Here is a 14,406-nt window from a genome sequence, read left to right on the forward strand (position 1 = left end):
ACTTGCAAGAAATGAGTCTAATTAGTTAATTAGTTATTATTATTTTACGTTATAAATAAAAAATAGACATTTTTTTACAGGTATTAAACTTTGATGCAATTATGTATACATGACAAAATCAGTGGACATGTTGCAGTTACAATTTGGGCAAAATCTTCTGCCATTTTTCCAAATTCATATCAAACTTTATTTACAAGAGAAACTTAAGTGTTGATTGCCAGTGCGTTATTAGACACTATACACATATATAAAACATATTGAATGCTGAAGTTTAATTGTCTGAAGTTTAAAATCTCAAAACTATTATTTTCTCTGGCTGCCATTCACTCTCTACAAGTTTACCTGGCTGCCTCTTAAAACTGCTTCAGATGACAGTAAGTGAGAGTTTTTGGGTGATGTGAAGCTTGCCCGTATATCTGCCATACCTGGTTCACCACTTATAAGTGAAGTTTTCATTCTCCTTCCAGTAAATCCGCTCATGTGTTGATTTTTCCCAGAATATGCGTCGCACATATTGAATAAGCATGCACTGGTCCACACTATCAGTTTCTGTTTTAAGGATATGCAGTTGAGTCAAGCATGTAACTCCTGATAATGTACAGTATATGCCAATTTTAGCCACAGAAATTGGGAAAAATATTAGTGAAGTTTTGCCCATTGTACAAAGGTGCCAAGGATTGTTCCTGGCAGGCAGCAGATGTCCTAACCCTGCCCCTACCCTAATCTGAGTTTGTGAAGCTGAGTTGCCTGCCAAGAACAACACGGGACACCTTTTTCCTATCTTGTGAAATTTCAGGAAGTAAAAACATAAACAGATACCGCATTGATTTACACGTTAAACAATAAATGTTAATCGCAGAAATTAATGTTACATTTCCCAGCCAATCAAAATTCAGCACTTTCAAAATCTGCGATTAATCGTGATTACTATGAAACATATTGTGATTAAAAGTTTGGATTGACTTACAGCACTAATTATAATATGATACAGTATTTCTTGCAACAAGAAAACAATATTTATTTTTTTTCATTTTTGTAATTAAAGCATGTATTAGCTGGGTTTAAACTGGGCTCTAAAGTGATTAGACACATAGTATTTATGATTTGGTGATTGGCTCAAAAATCTCCATGCCCAGAATTGCATGCCCATAAGCAAAGATGGCAGACATCCAGTCAAGTATATCTAGGGCTCCTGCACCAGCCAAGCAACTGCCATTAAGATGAATGGGAATGATAATGCACAGCTTTCTTTAAATACTATAGACCTCATTGATTTGAGCATCCCTACCAGCCAGACACAGAAACATTGGCTCAACCAGTAGTGTGGGTTTGGGGCAGGACTAACTGTTTGCCCATCCAGTGGAAGACTGCAACTTGCTTGAAAAAGGTCATTATTTTTGGAATTAATCAAGTCATTTTTTATTTGTATGTCTTCCCTCAGAGTCCTGTGTCTACTGCATCCACCAGGAAGCAGGAGCATGAATCCACCGTAACTGTGAGTACACCAAAACAAACACAGCAATGGGTCTGATACCTGCACACAGGCTAATGGAGGTGTAGTTTTTAGTTGCACTGAAACCTATGGTTGTAGTTTAAAATGTATGTACATGGTTGTAGTTTAAATGGCTAGAAAACAAAGCAAAAGTAAATATATAAACAAATAAAGATACATATATATATATATATGTATTTTTTTTTTTTTTTTTTTTTAAAGAATAACATAAAATAAAAAGAAGACACATGGGAAATAGAAAATCTATATATTTATATATTGATAAAATATATTTTTTTTCAATTGTAGAAAAACAATAATCACTCAACTCACATCAAAACTTTGAAGACATACTTCAAGAGAAAAATAAATGGCTAAGGCTTTCACTTTCATTATAACAAAAAGTACACCTATCACTTACATCACAATATCTCGCCAGGTGTGCATTACACGGATACACTTTGTTACAGTACACTTCTTTAATTTTATTTGAAATACAAAGTTTATATAATAACAACCATGCTTTCTTCCATTGAATGTCATGAATAAAAGACATCCAATAAAATGTTCCTCTTGGGACGATTGCTAACTGGCGGGATAATTGGCGGATAAATCTGCTGTTACAGGCTGTACTTAAAAATAACATTCCTCCCAAGAATAACTGAGGCAGTTGTTTATGACCAACACCTTAGGTGGAAACAAATGTATCTTTTTTTTTTAAGAAGAAGAATAACATGACATCCATTTTGCATTCATTGCACTTTTGTGTGTTATTGTTGAGAACATCAATGAGAATAAATGAGTTCATTAAATGACTGTCCAAAATGACTGAGCAGCATAATAAGTGGCGACAGCATGCATCTCCAGTATTTCTTTCTTACTGAGTACCAGGGAAAGAATGTACATACTGTATCTTAGTTTATTCAGATTATTGTGGTCACACACTCTATATACAAGAATATTACAGTTGCTTTAGATTCAGAATTGTTTTTTCCAAAAATTATAATTCATTTGTCATTTACAGTACTCCATAAACTGTTTGGCATTGTTCCAAACCCATATGACTTCAGCCCCGTTCACACTGCAAGCTACACAGAGCAACAAAGCGTCACAATCTCATTAATTTTCAATGAGAGCAGAGCGACTTCAGGCAACACGAGCAACAGTAACCATTGGTGACAAGATCGAAATGACAAAGTTGAGAAAAGTGTAACTTTATGCAAATGACGAGCAACTTTAGGGAGCAACTACCAATGAGAGTGAAGTCAGTGGAGCTCACGTCACCGTCTCCTGTGAGATACTGGTGAGGAGTGCAGACTTGACAGAGAAGTTATTATGTTGTGAGGAATTTCACTGTTCAGTATAATTTGTCTGTTACCACATGCATAGATACAATAAAATAATGATGCATGGAAAACTGTATCAGATACTGTCGGAATTCTGAGTGAGTTTAATTAATATTTAATAGATTGTTTGTCTTGTTTAATGCTATGATGCAGGTTATATAAAACACTCTCCCTTGCAGAATGTACATTTTTTGAGGCATGAGAACCGATATCTTGTCAAATTATAATCATATCTTAGTTTTACCGGCAGTCTAATTTTTTAATCATTATTTTAAAAGCTAATATTGCCAAACGTGCAGTCCACCAATAACATTAGAACGACAGCAGTAGGAATGCCCACTAGCAACTTCATTGTATAGAGACTAGTGACACCAAGCGACAATGTCGTTAGCAGTGTGAACAGGGTTTTTGCAGAATATTATCCTCAGTCACCATTCATTTTCATTACATCTCCACACAAAAGAAGTGAATGGTAACTGAGGCTTTCGGTCCTTAACATTCTACCTAACATCTCGTTTTGTGTTCCACGGAAGAATGACATGGAATAACGTGATGTGCATGTAATTGTGGTCATAGTCACAATCTATGTTGTGCAAAACAAAGACCGTTGTTGGATCAGCACATGGTAGATCAATGATGAAACAACATCTTTTGAAAAGAAGGAGAGGTTTTGAGTGTCCAGTTTGAATTATGACTAGGTCTAGGTAGTGCGCTATGATTAGTTTCCTTCATAATCACTGTGCACAACAGAGCCACAGCGTGGAGAATAAAACAGAGACAACACATGGTCTGTTACCATGGTACCAGAGGTAGTACCATTGATTAATGATTGCCGGAATGGGAAATCTAGCTTTGTTGAAGAGGCATTCAGTGCTCTCTGAGCAAATAAAGCGGTTGACTGCTCTCTGTAACGGGAGTCAATAAGATTACATGTAATATGGTTATGTGACATTTAAGGGCGTTCTATTGATGATCGAAGCAGTCAAGCAAATGTATTTACAGTGTATTACACAGAGGACTTTTAACCTGGTAAAACAGCTATGTAAAGAGCAAGTTGTTTGTATGTAAAGTGTTGTATTTATGTAACACTTCAAGGTGATAAGAAGCAGATTTTAACCTCATTTGAAGCGTAACTGTTTGTGATAGGTTTCCTCAGCTGATAAATCTTCTATTTTACATCGAACAGTTAAGTGTGCCCATTAAATACAGTATTGTGTCTCACAGAAGACTAGACAGAAAAGATTGATGAACTCACATTCATAAATGAGATTGTGGCAGGACGGAGGGCGGGGCCGGGTCGTGATTCTACACACCTGGTCCCTTATCAGGCTAATCAAGCCTCCGAGAGGGATAAAGGCCGACAGCGAAGGGTTGTGCGGGAGAGAGAGATTGTTTACGGACATGTCCGTCATGTGTGTTTGTGTCTTTTTAAGTTTATTATTAAAATATTATTTATATCATCAAGCCGGTTCTCGCCTCCTCCTTTCCATTGAACTACGTTACAGAGATGAACTTGACTACATTCTTGAGTGAATACTATTACTTTGTGATTATTGAGATACCTGGGTCACAGTTATTATTTACCTCTAGACTCTCAGCCTTACATAAATCACTGTCTCATTGGTTATCACAGTATCAAAGAGCTATTCATAAGAGATATCAGGTAGTAAACACATACAATGACTTAAAGTTAGCTAGATAGTTGTTTGGTCTGTTGGTTCATTAGTTACACTGAAAGAAGTGGTCCTTTTTTCTGTTTGACCTAACCCTTAAAAATGTCTTACTTTGTTGTAACCCAATTTGTCAGGTTCATTTTATCTTATTAAATAATATATTTTTTTTATTGTAAATAAAACCAGTGTATTTAGACAACCACATGAAGCACATTTTTGGGTTACCTGACTAAACATTATTTGTGCAGTTAGTTTGTTAATTTCAGTGTAAAATTGTCTTATTTGACACCACTTTAGAACCTGTAATTGTATTTTCTAATATACCTATCAGAAGGCTATCTACTATCACCACCAGTCACAAAACAGCAAAACTTTGTGGGTAGTGAATCATTCCACACTTCATCCTTGTCGTCTCTCTCTTCAATTCCAATGCATCTAATGTTAGTTAACCACTTTTGTATTTTTGTTAACTTTTTCTAAAACACATTCCACTCAAGACTGTCTGACTAGCAGACAAAAGATGGTATTAACTGGCCCGTGCCAACTGTCAGATCCATTTATGTACGCGTGAGATGCAAAGTCCTTCTAACATACAAAACACACAAAGGATGTTTTTACCAAGGGTTAGTTAGGGTGCACACTACCATTCACCAGTCTTTTACAATTAGCTTTGGACAAAGTTTGCCAACTGGAGTGAATAAGGACAGCCAGAGTTGGATTTGGGTTTGTTTTTATCCTTTGTTTGGACACAGGCTTAACATTAGTACTGAAAAGGGATGCTTATACCATTTTACAATTCAAACATTATTAAAATAGAGTTAATGCAGAAGATGATGGAGGCATTAACATAAGCTAAGATCTGGTAGACACAAATTCTAATTGAATACACATTTGTTATATTACAATGTATATGATCAAGTCAAGTGGTTTTTATTGTCATTTCAACCATATACAGTTAGTACAGTACACAGCAAAACGAGACAAAAAATCAGCATAACAATTTGATTGAAACATTACAATGAAAAATGTAAATGAATTTCAGAATATCTTAGTATTTGGCATGCCCCCCTTTTGCTTTAATGACTGCATGCACTCGAGCTGACTCAACAAGTTTGCAGAAATTTTGTACAAAGAAGTTAACATGGTCACAAATGTGCTTAAAGTATTTGATAAGTGACTTTCTTTCTCTAAAACTTTCAGTTTATTTTCAGATATAAATCTTATTGTGTATCCCACATTTTCAATCTGGTATCCAACTTTTGGATCCCACTGTAAGTCTCTAGGGTGCCTGTATCATTTAAGCATGCATTGCAACAGAACTTCCTTTCACAATGCTTTGATATTTGCTGACATGCTGACCACATAGTTCCCATCACGCTGACAATGACTTAGACGTCTGTTCACATTCAGCTTGTGTTTGCTCAGTCACCATTTTCTTTCATTGTTAGGAAATAATGCATGCAATGAAAGTGAATGGTGACTGGGGACATTCTGTGCAACATCTCCTTGTGTGTTCCAATGAAGAAAGAAAGTTTTACATGTTTGGAACAACACAAGGGTAAGTAAATGTCGATGTAATCGTCATTTATTGGGTTGAGCGTTCCCTTTAAAATCATTGTGCACAAAGTGAATGTACGTACTTGTTACAAGAATCCAGAAAAGCCCAGGACATAGCAGTTATAGAGAAACAATGCAAACCAGAAGTGAGACTATGGTTGTAATATGAGTCCAGCTGTGTGCCATTTCCTCATTTGGCATAATGTGAATGTTGGTCAGAATATAATATTAGGCATCTTGGGGTGTGTGTATTTTTTAGCAAATTACTGACTGCGCATTCAAAGAGGGGATTGTTCTTTGGCATCTTGCCACAGATCCGCATGATTTGTTCCTCTAGCAGGTGGCAACGTGCTTGTGCCTTTTTTAAGATGGATAGTGTTTAAATAGGGAGGAGAGATTATCTTTGTGGTGTACAAAAGGAGTGGTCTTTGCAGGTATTGCAGTGGTTGATGGCGTTTCAGGTATGTGCAATTCAAAAAGCAAAAGCCAGAAAAATGTATCTGCCTTAAATGTAAGAGTTACAGTAACTGACCATAAAAGTCTTCATGTTGTCTTTGCTGAAAGTCTGCAAGCAGCTGGTTGGGCTCCACACAGAGCTCTAATTGCTAAACAGCTGTTTCTCTGAAAGACTTTTGTTTGAACAGTCAGTGCTTATTTAGTCTGTTTACAGAACAGGGACAGATCGCACACATTGCCACTCCATTGTAATTACATGCAGTTTACTGAAAACTTTTAGTTGTTAAATGTGCACTAAGGATTTTTTTCCACTTAAAAATGATTTACACAGAAATCAATGAATAGTAGTACTTTGAAGAATATGTTTAACATTATGTTAACTGACATGAGATGAAGACTCGTCATATCATTGGTACGTGAATCTGTTTCATTATGCATATGGCTGGTTCATCTTCATGGTGGCCGCCATGTTGATATCACATGACCAGCTGCTCACTTTGTAAGGGATAGTGTACAGTCAGCTGGATGTTGCCACACAATTAACCGATAGGTTTTAATTGGACTAAAACAATAATTAATCTTTTTAAAATGTCACATTAACGCTTTAGTTTGACTGAAATTGTACCAGTCAGATTTTTCGACTAACAGACCTAGATAATGCCAATTTAACATTAAGTTTAAAGTTGCACTCAGTAACATTATGCTTGTGTCATCTTCGACTTACAGTGACACCTAGTGGATTGGATGCAGCATCATTTAAAATCAGCAGTTTTCACTTACAGATTCCATTGTAGAAATTCCCAATTCACAATCAACCATGATTAATTTAATCCAAGAGTGAAAGTGTTCATTAACAAGACGGTTACTGAGATTAAACGAGTAGTATTCAGCAGGTCACGTTATTCTAAAATGGCAGCCTCCTTGAGTACGCTCCTGCCCCATGTAGAATAAAACAGCTTTTATAAGGTTACTGATATGACTAGAGACCTCATCTTTTTTAAAGGGGAAAAATTTACTGAGTGAACCTATAACTATTAAGGAGTTTCAATTTTCTGGCAAGTTTCTGAGCATACCATATTTTTCCTCCATCCTGCTGTGAGCTGATATCCCTGGATGATTCCTTTCCTTTCCCTCTGTAGATCAACTGTGTGACGTTCCCTCTTCCCCTGCACATGTCTGAACAGCAGCTGCTCAAACCAGATGAGTGGAGCTACTGTGATTATTTTTGGGTAAGGAAGAACTTCTGCAACCACCAACAAACTACAAAGATGCAATGATGGATCATTAAAAGAAAACTTCACAAACACCACTTAATTTTTACCAGTATATAGCTGAAATGGACTGAAGTGCAAATGACATGCTTTAGATGAATGGATCTCAGTTTGGGGTCACAACCTAAAAATCTGTGGCATGTCTGTTCTTAGGTAGAAAACAATGTTATGTGCAACAAGTTGTTAACGTCAAAGTCGATGCATCTCTCTATGGTATTTGGGCAATTATGCCAACATGCATAGGTTATGTGACATGCTCTCATCCTTGAAAACCTTGAACAAAACTTTGCCAGGTAAAAGAAAATATACAACCAAACAACATACCAAAAATGGGAAATCTGTTTGGGAATGTGTTGGGTCACCATTGATGTCCAATGCACTGTAAAATCTGTGTACTGAAGTAAAACCAGTTGAGAACCGCTGCTTTACATCTGTTTTCTTATATTTAACGGCATATATTTTATTGAGTATCTGTAATAATCAGATATAATCTCCCCAATCCTTGTTCCTAATAAATCTGCCACCTTAGCTTGGTTCTGTGCACATGAATTGTCCCTTGTGGTTTGTTTGACGATCCAGGCAGACCAAAAGGATCCACAGGGTAATGCCACTGTCTCAGGATTTGAAGTTTTGCTGCAAAAACAGCTGAAGGGGAAACAGATGCAGAAAGAGATGGCAGAGTTTGTGCGGGAGAGGTAAACTTCAGATTTCATAACACTGCTCTGAATGAAACGGAATACACAGCGACTGCTGTTTTTAATGTTAGTGTGGATGTGATGTCGAGGATTATGTACTATGCGGACAATATAAATAATTTTAAAAGAAACAATTTCTGACAAATAGTTTACTTGCATGGCCAAACAAAGGTTTTATTGATTGATGATGCTCTTATGAAAATGTACCATCATGGTTTAACTATTGTCACACTAAATGTTGATTCATGCTAAACAAACTTTTACTGGAGCTAATCTACTTTTTATTTTTGTTCTTTTTATAACAATGGCAGTTGTAGTTAGAGATTCTAAATGTCTTCAGGCTACTATTATCCATAGAAATCATACTTTGCTTTATAAAACAATTGTTACACTGATCTAACTATGATTATGAGGAGCCACTGATGGTTTAACCGGTGGTTACTAAGGTCTTACTACTAACACCACAGTTGCACCATGCTACTATTGCAAGGTCTATTGTAGATTTTCACAAGGGTAATGTTGCCCAATATCTTAATATGAAAGCTATTTGTTCTGTTGCCTTGAATAAAAACATAACAGCTTACCACATGCAACTTCCTGAAGCTCATTTCCTGTATATCATTAATAGCTAATGCTTTTCAGAACTGAGAAGTCTTAACACCATTTATTTGAGTGTTTTTAAAGGGACAGTTTAGACAAAAATACAAATTCTGCCATCAAATTACTCACCCTCATGTTGTCCCAAACTCATCTGACTTTCTTTCTTATACGGAACACAAAGGAGATATTTTAATATCCCAGTATGTCTTTTTAATACAATGGCAGTTGATGGCTATTAAAAGCTCAAAAAAGGACCCAAAAGGATCATAACAGTAGTCCATGTGAATTGCGTGTCATGTTCCAAGTCTCCTGAAGGCCTACTAGAGGATTTGGTGAGAAACTACCTAAAATGAAACACATTAATGCCCATTTCATACGAACTGTGCAGTAATTTTTCCATTTAAAAAAAAACCCATTTGTGACAGATTGACACATACAGTATCAATATATTTCTCTATATTTAACTCACATTAAATTTTTTGGCTACCATTCACTGTTGCTGCCCAGTGCATTTCTAAGTAAACTCCCAGGAATGGCAGAATGAATGCCACATTTTCAGTGAGTTGTCAAAACCTCTTCCTAAGGTCATCTACTTTTTTTTAAAAAACATCCGCCAAAAGAAATAATTACATTCGGAAAACTTTAGTTGCCTTCTAGCTTTAAGGAGTTAATTCTTAGATGTGTTTGCACAGATATCTGGACTCAATGAACTACAATGGAGATGTGTGTAAGATGTGTTTTCCCTGAGGAAGAACATTTCACTCACGGTCTGGGAAGGAAATGACCTTAATGTGTGAAAGTCAGGACCCAACATCTGTGCTTAAACCTCTTTACATGTTTTCTTAAAATGTGTCATGTATCCAGTTGTGATATTGGAATTATTTTCACCCTTCGCTTTAGCACATCTCAGATAGTTTTATTTCATGTCTGTAGAATCAAGATTGAGGAGGAGTATGCCAAGAATCTGTCGAAGCTCTCTCAGATCCCACTCGGGGCACAGGAGGAGGGGTAAGTGTCCTCAGAGAACGTTTAGAGGAAAACACAATCTCTTTTTTTCCTGCACAGTCTCAGAACTTTTCAAGCTTGCATTTAGTGTCATGTGTTGATCTACGGAGGAATATAGCTCCTTTGAAAATTAATATGAATTTATAAATAATAAGCAAATTGAATAATTTAGCTCTATGAAGATTTGATTATTTATGTGATTAAACATTTGAATAATATAGATTTTCTTTAGAATCACAATTGTCATTAGAATAACATCCTTACAATCCAATTTTGTTGCATAGTGTTTAAGGATCATTAGAGCGACAACAAGTTTAACAAAATTGCAAGGTATTGTTGTTACCTGACAAGTGACCATTTTTATTTCTTACACCATCCATAAATTGGCATATGAGCATAATATGTGCATTTCTATGACATGAACTAGTAGTTTTCAATCTTTACAAACTCGAAAAGCTAAAGAAAAGCTAGATTTTCTCACTGACACATACATTTTATTTATTATAACTTTATTTTTAATTTTTTTATTATCACATTATTGTCCACTGACCCCTGCTTAAAAACACGGGATATAATCAATTAGATAATATACTGTGGCTCTTAAAGGGATAGTTCACCCTAAAACTCTGCCTCCTTCACCATTAACTTTGATTTAATCATTTTCCATACAGCAAAAGTGAATTGTGACTGAAGCGAACATTCAGTCTAACATCTTGGTTTGTGTGTGTTTGGAACAATGTGGGGGTTAGTAAATGAGTAAAATAGAATAAAATTTTTATTTGGGGGAACTGTTGCTTTAAGATATCCCTTTAATACTACAACCAGTATACCACTTTGTAATTGAAGGACATTGAAGCTTATTATTATGTACAGTGGATATTCATGCTCTCTGTGAAGGACACATAACATGTTTTCAAGTACTGCAGACTACATCCTCTCTGGTTTTTAAAACCTTGCAGAAATTATTTTCTATTAAATCACAGGCAGTTGTTGCACTCTTTAGGGTTTGCAGAAATATCCTTGCTGCCCTGTAACAAGATACAACTCAGCATAACAGCAAGTGACTTTTTCAGCTGCCGAGCTAGTCTGGTAGAGAAGGCTAATTGTTTAATAGACAATGTAGACGATGTCATAGTGAGCCGCCCACCCTCTCCCAAAGACAGAAAGCACAATCCTACCATTATTCTGGCTCTCAACCCTCATTGTGTTGGCGAGCTTCTACGTCTGCATTCAGAACCTCTTGTTTATGCCTGAATTCCTGCCACTTATCATTGTTGCAGAATTACAGGCCGTGACCTTTTGGCTGTGAATTTTTGGCATTGCCTCCAGTAGCTCATCATATGCTAGCAATACACAGGTGCAGTTCATCACATACATTCTGGACATATCCCAGTAACGTTTGACAACCAAAATGTGTCACAATAGGTTTTGTCTAATTTTCAACACCGTACCTATTGTTTTACCATTTAAATAATAATTAAAAAAAATAATTAAAAAAAGATTAGATATTTTGTTATATAATGCAAAGACGTTCAGTCATTTTTAAGTGTCCAAACACTTTTTAGGGACCACTTTGTATTCCTTACCGACAAGACAATTAGGAAAAATATAGATATTCAGTCTTGTAGTTTTGACTCCAAACCTTTCAGAAATTCTTACCATGCATGAGACTGGGCTGGTGTGTTGTCTGTAATGGACTGTGCTAAATTGTCAAATTCCACACGTGCCTTCCATTCAAAGTGCTCCTTTGAATCAGTGCGCTGAACCAAAAGGTAAAGCCTTACTCCTCCCTCAGGGGTGCTAATGGCTCAGTCTAAACGCCTTTGAGAAAACATCCAAAAAATCTTTGGAATGAGTTCAAGGTTGATCCTCACAGATTAGGTGCCCAACATTGGGACAAGATTTCATAGACAGATGATCTAAGCATTCATACACATATTTCTATACCTTAGAAGAGGAAAAGTTTATGAGAATTTATAAAGAACCGAGGACTAAGAACATCCCTTACCCATGGTAAACCACTGTAATGCACTACTTCTTGTGGCACATTGATTTAATAAACCCTTCAAACACAGCTTGAATATCACTGGTAAATTACGATTTCCACAAGAGCTCATAGTGAGTAACTATTAAAAGCTCTGAACCTGTGCCCTGTTTATCTCATCTCAGCACGCTTGGAGAAGCTTGGGCCCAGCTGAAGAAAAGCCTGGCAGATGAGGCAGAAGTTCATCTCAAATTCTCCTCAAAGGTAAGAGGTTTCAACAACATAAGGAATTGATTATAGCCCTGAACAGTCTCTGTGGTCTTTTGTTTAGAGTCCATGATGCTATGTTTCCTCTTAAAATGTTTTTCTAAGTACACATTTCTTAGCTTTTCCAGATGTTACTGTTACATGCAGGATTGCTTTCAAACACAGTATGTGTTGTAATCTTTAATTCTCACCAATGCACAAGCTTGTTGGATTTTCCCACTATAAAATGTCATACATGCTAAATAAATTTGCCAGGGACTAGACTCACAGGTGGTTTGAAGGAAATGTGTTCTACAGTTATATTTTGCTCTGAAGAATATGTAAGCAGATGTTTCACACACTGGCTGCTGTGGGCCCTCGTGTACTCATACTTTAATACAGAAAGGTAGAGTTTCACGCCCTCTACTGACCCTTTCCCCCATCCAGCTGTTTTCAATGTTTAACCACAATGTGCATTACTAATAGGCTTATTTCAGACACAATGAGGCAGTAGTATGTTAGACATGTAAGCAGCTCTTTTTGTACTTTTGTGTTGCTCATTGGGTTTGCAGCATGCTACAATAACAATTGAAATCACTGCCTGTATGTGCTGTATTTACCTATGCTTAATCTGATACAAATCATTCCTGTTTTTCTGCTCACCAGCTTCAAAGTGAGGTGGAGAAGCCCCTCCTAATATTTCGGGAAAACTTAAAAAAAGACATGAAAAGGTTTGACCATCACATGGCCGATCTGAGGAAGCAGCTAGCCAGTCGATATGGTGCTGTGGATAAGGTGAGGTATTGTCATCACAAACTGTAGATTTATAATTTTACATAAAGCATTTAAGATCAAAGTAGAGAGTGAAAGCATGAACAGAGTGAAATCTATCAAAAAATGTGATTAGGTTCAGTTTTGGTTGATTATATCAATTGTAAGGCATTGTGAAAACAAAATTGTATTCAAATGGCTCTGAGAATTTTTACTGAGAATAAACTGCATCTCTATGTCATGAATATGTGGCCATATTTAGTCTGCCTTAACCTGGTCGATCCCGCCTCCTTTAGCTCTTCTGAAGTTTCAGGGATTTTTCTCATGCATTATTAAAAGTGCACCATGTTTTCTGAAGCAGTGGGCCATTTCCTGTCTCTGGAGCCCATCAGAGCTCTATAAATAATCTCATTCTCTTGCCCTTCACACCCTTGACCTTTTCGTTGAGCATCTGGTCTATCACAGCAAAAGCAAAAGAAACATAATTAATAAAAAAAGAGAAAATATCATCTGATATATAGTTCACCCATAAATGAAAATGCTGTCATTTACTCACACTCATGTTGTTTGAAACCCATGTGACTATCTTTCTTTCATGGAACACAAAAAGAGAAATTTGCTGTCATGTGATCAGTCGTCACGTGCCAAGTTTGAATATGTGAATGCATAAATTCTGCAAAATATGTCCTTTGGGGTCCACAGAGGAAAAACATTCATTTTGGTTAGGAATAACATGACTGTGTAAATGATGATAATTTTTAGGTGAAATATCCCTTAATAAAAATTAAAAAAACTATGTAAAAAAAAATATGCATCATTTTAGATTTCAGTGTGCTACAGTTAGAAAAAAACATTATTAGTCCCCCAATGAATGAATAAAATACATTTGAACGTATATTTTTTTTAAGTTCCTTAATCATCCACATAACTGAAGAATGACAGGTAGTCCTATAATTTATTCAGGAGCATCTGGATCACTACATACTCCTAAATAGCTAATATTATTTTAGATGTAGCATTGATAAAATGCATTGAAGACATTGTGTTAATCTTACCTTCTTGAATACTCAAAGGCACGTAAAGCTCTGGCAGATCGGCAGAAGGATCTAGAGTTAAAAACTCAGCAGCTGGAGATCAAACTGAGCACCAAGATTGAGGAAGACATCAAGAAAGCACGCAGGAAATCCACACAGGCAGGTCGGTGGCATCATGATGACCCTGGCTTGGTCTTTAAGCCTTTCAACTGTCATTTTCAATAGCGTCCTTGTATCCAACTCATTGTCATGGGGCCAGTGGGCATGGCCCATCTT

The 14,406-nt window shown here is 36.4% G+C and overlaps 1 protein-coding gene across 1 annotated transcript in view; it reads left to right on the top strand.

The window, feature by feature from the left end:
• LOC127633695 (growth arrest-specific protein 7-like) overlaps positions 1-14,406 on the top strand; it is a 47,516-nt gene that overhangs the window by 25,336 nt on the left and 7,774 nt on the right. The window contains exons 5-11 of the mRNA XM_052112951.1: positions 1,442-1,495; positions 7,664-7,753; positions 8,375-8,490; positions 10,024-10,098; positions 12,265-12,343; positions 12,992-13,120; positions 14,170-14,293. Coding sequence (XP_051968911.1) covers positions 1,442-1,495; positions 7,664-7,753; positions 8,375-8,490; positions 10,024-10,098; positions 12,265-12,343; positions 12,992-13,120; positions 14,170-14,293 — 667 coding nt within the window. The remainder of the gene's footprint in view (positions 1-1,441; positions 1,496-7,663; positions 7,754-8,374; positions 8,491-10,023; positions 10,099-12,264; positions 12,344-12,991; positions 13,121-14,169; positions 14,294-14,406) is intronic.

This window comes from Xyrauchen texanus, chromosome 40, assembly GCF_025860055.1.
Source record: "Xyrauchen texanus isolate HMW12.3.18 chromosome 40, RBS_HiC_50CHRs, whole genome shotgun sequence".
Lineage (NCBI taxonomy): Eukaryota > Metazoa > Chordata > Actinopteri > Cypriniformes > Catostomidae > Xyrauchen > Xyrauchen texanus.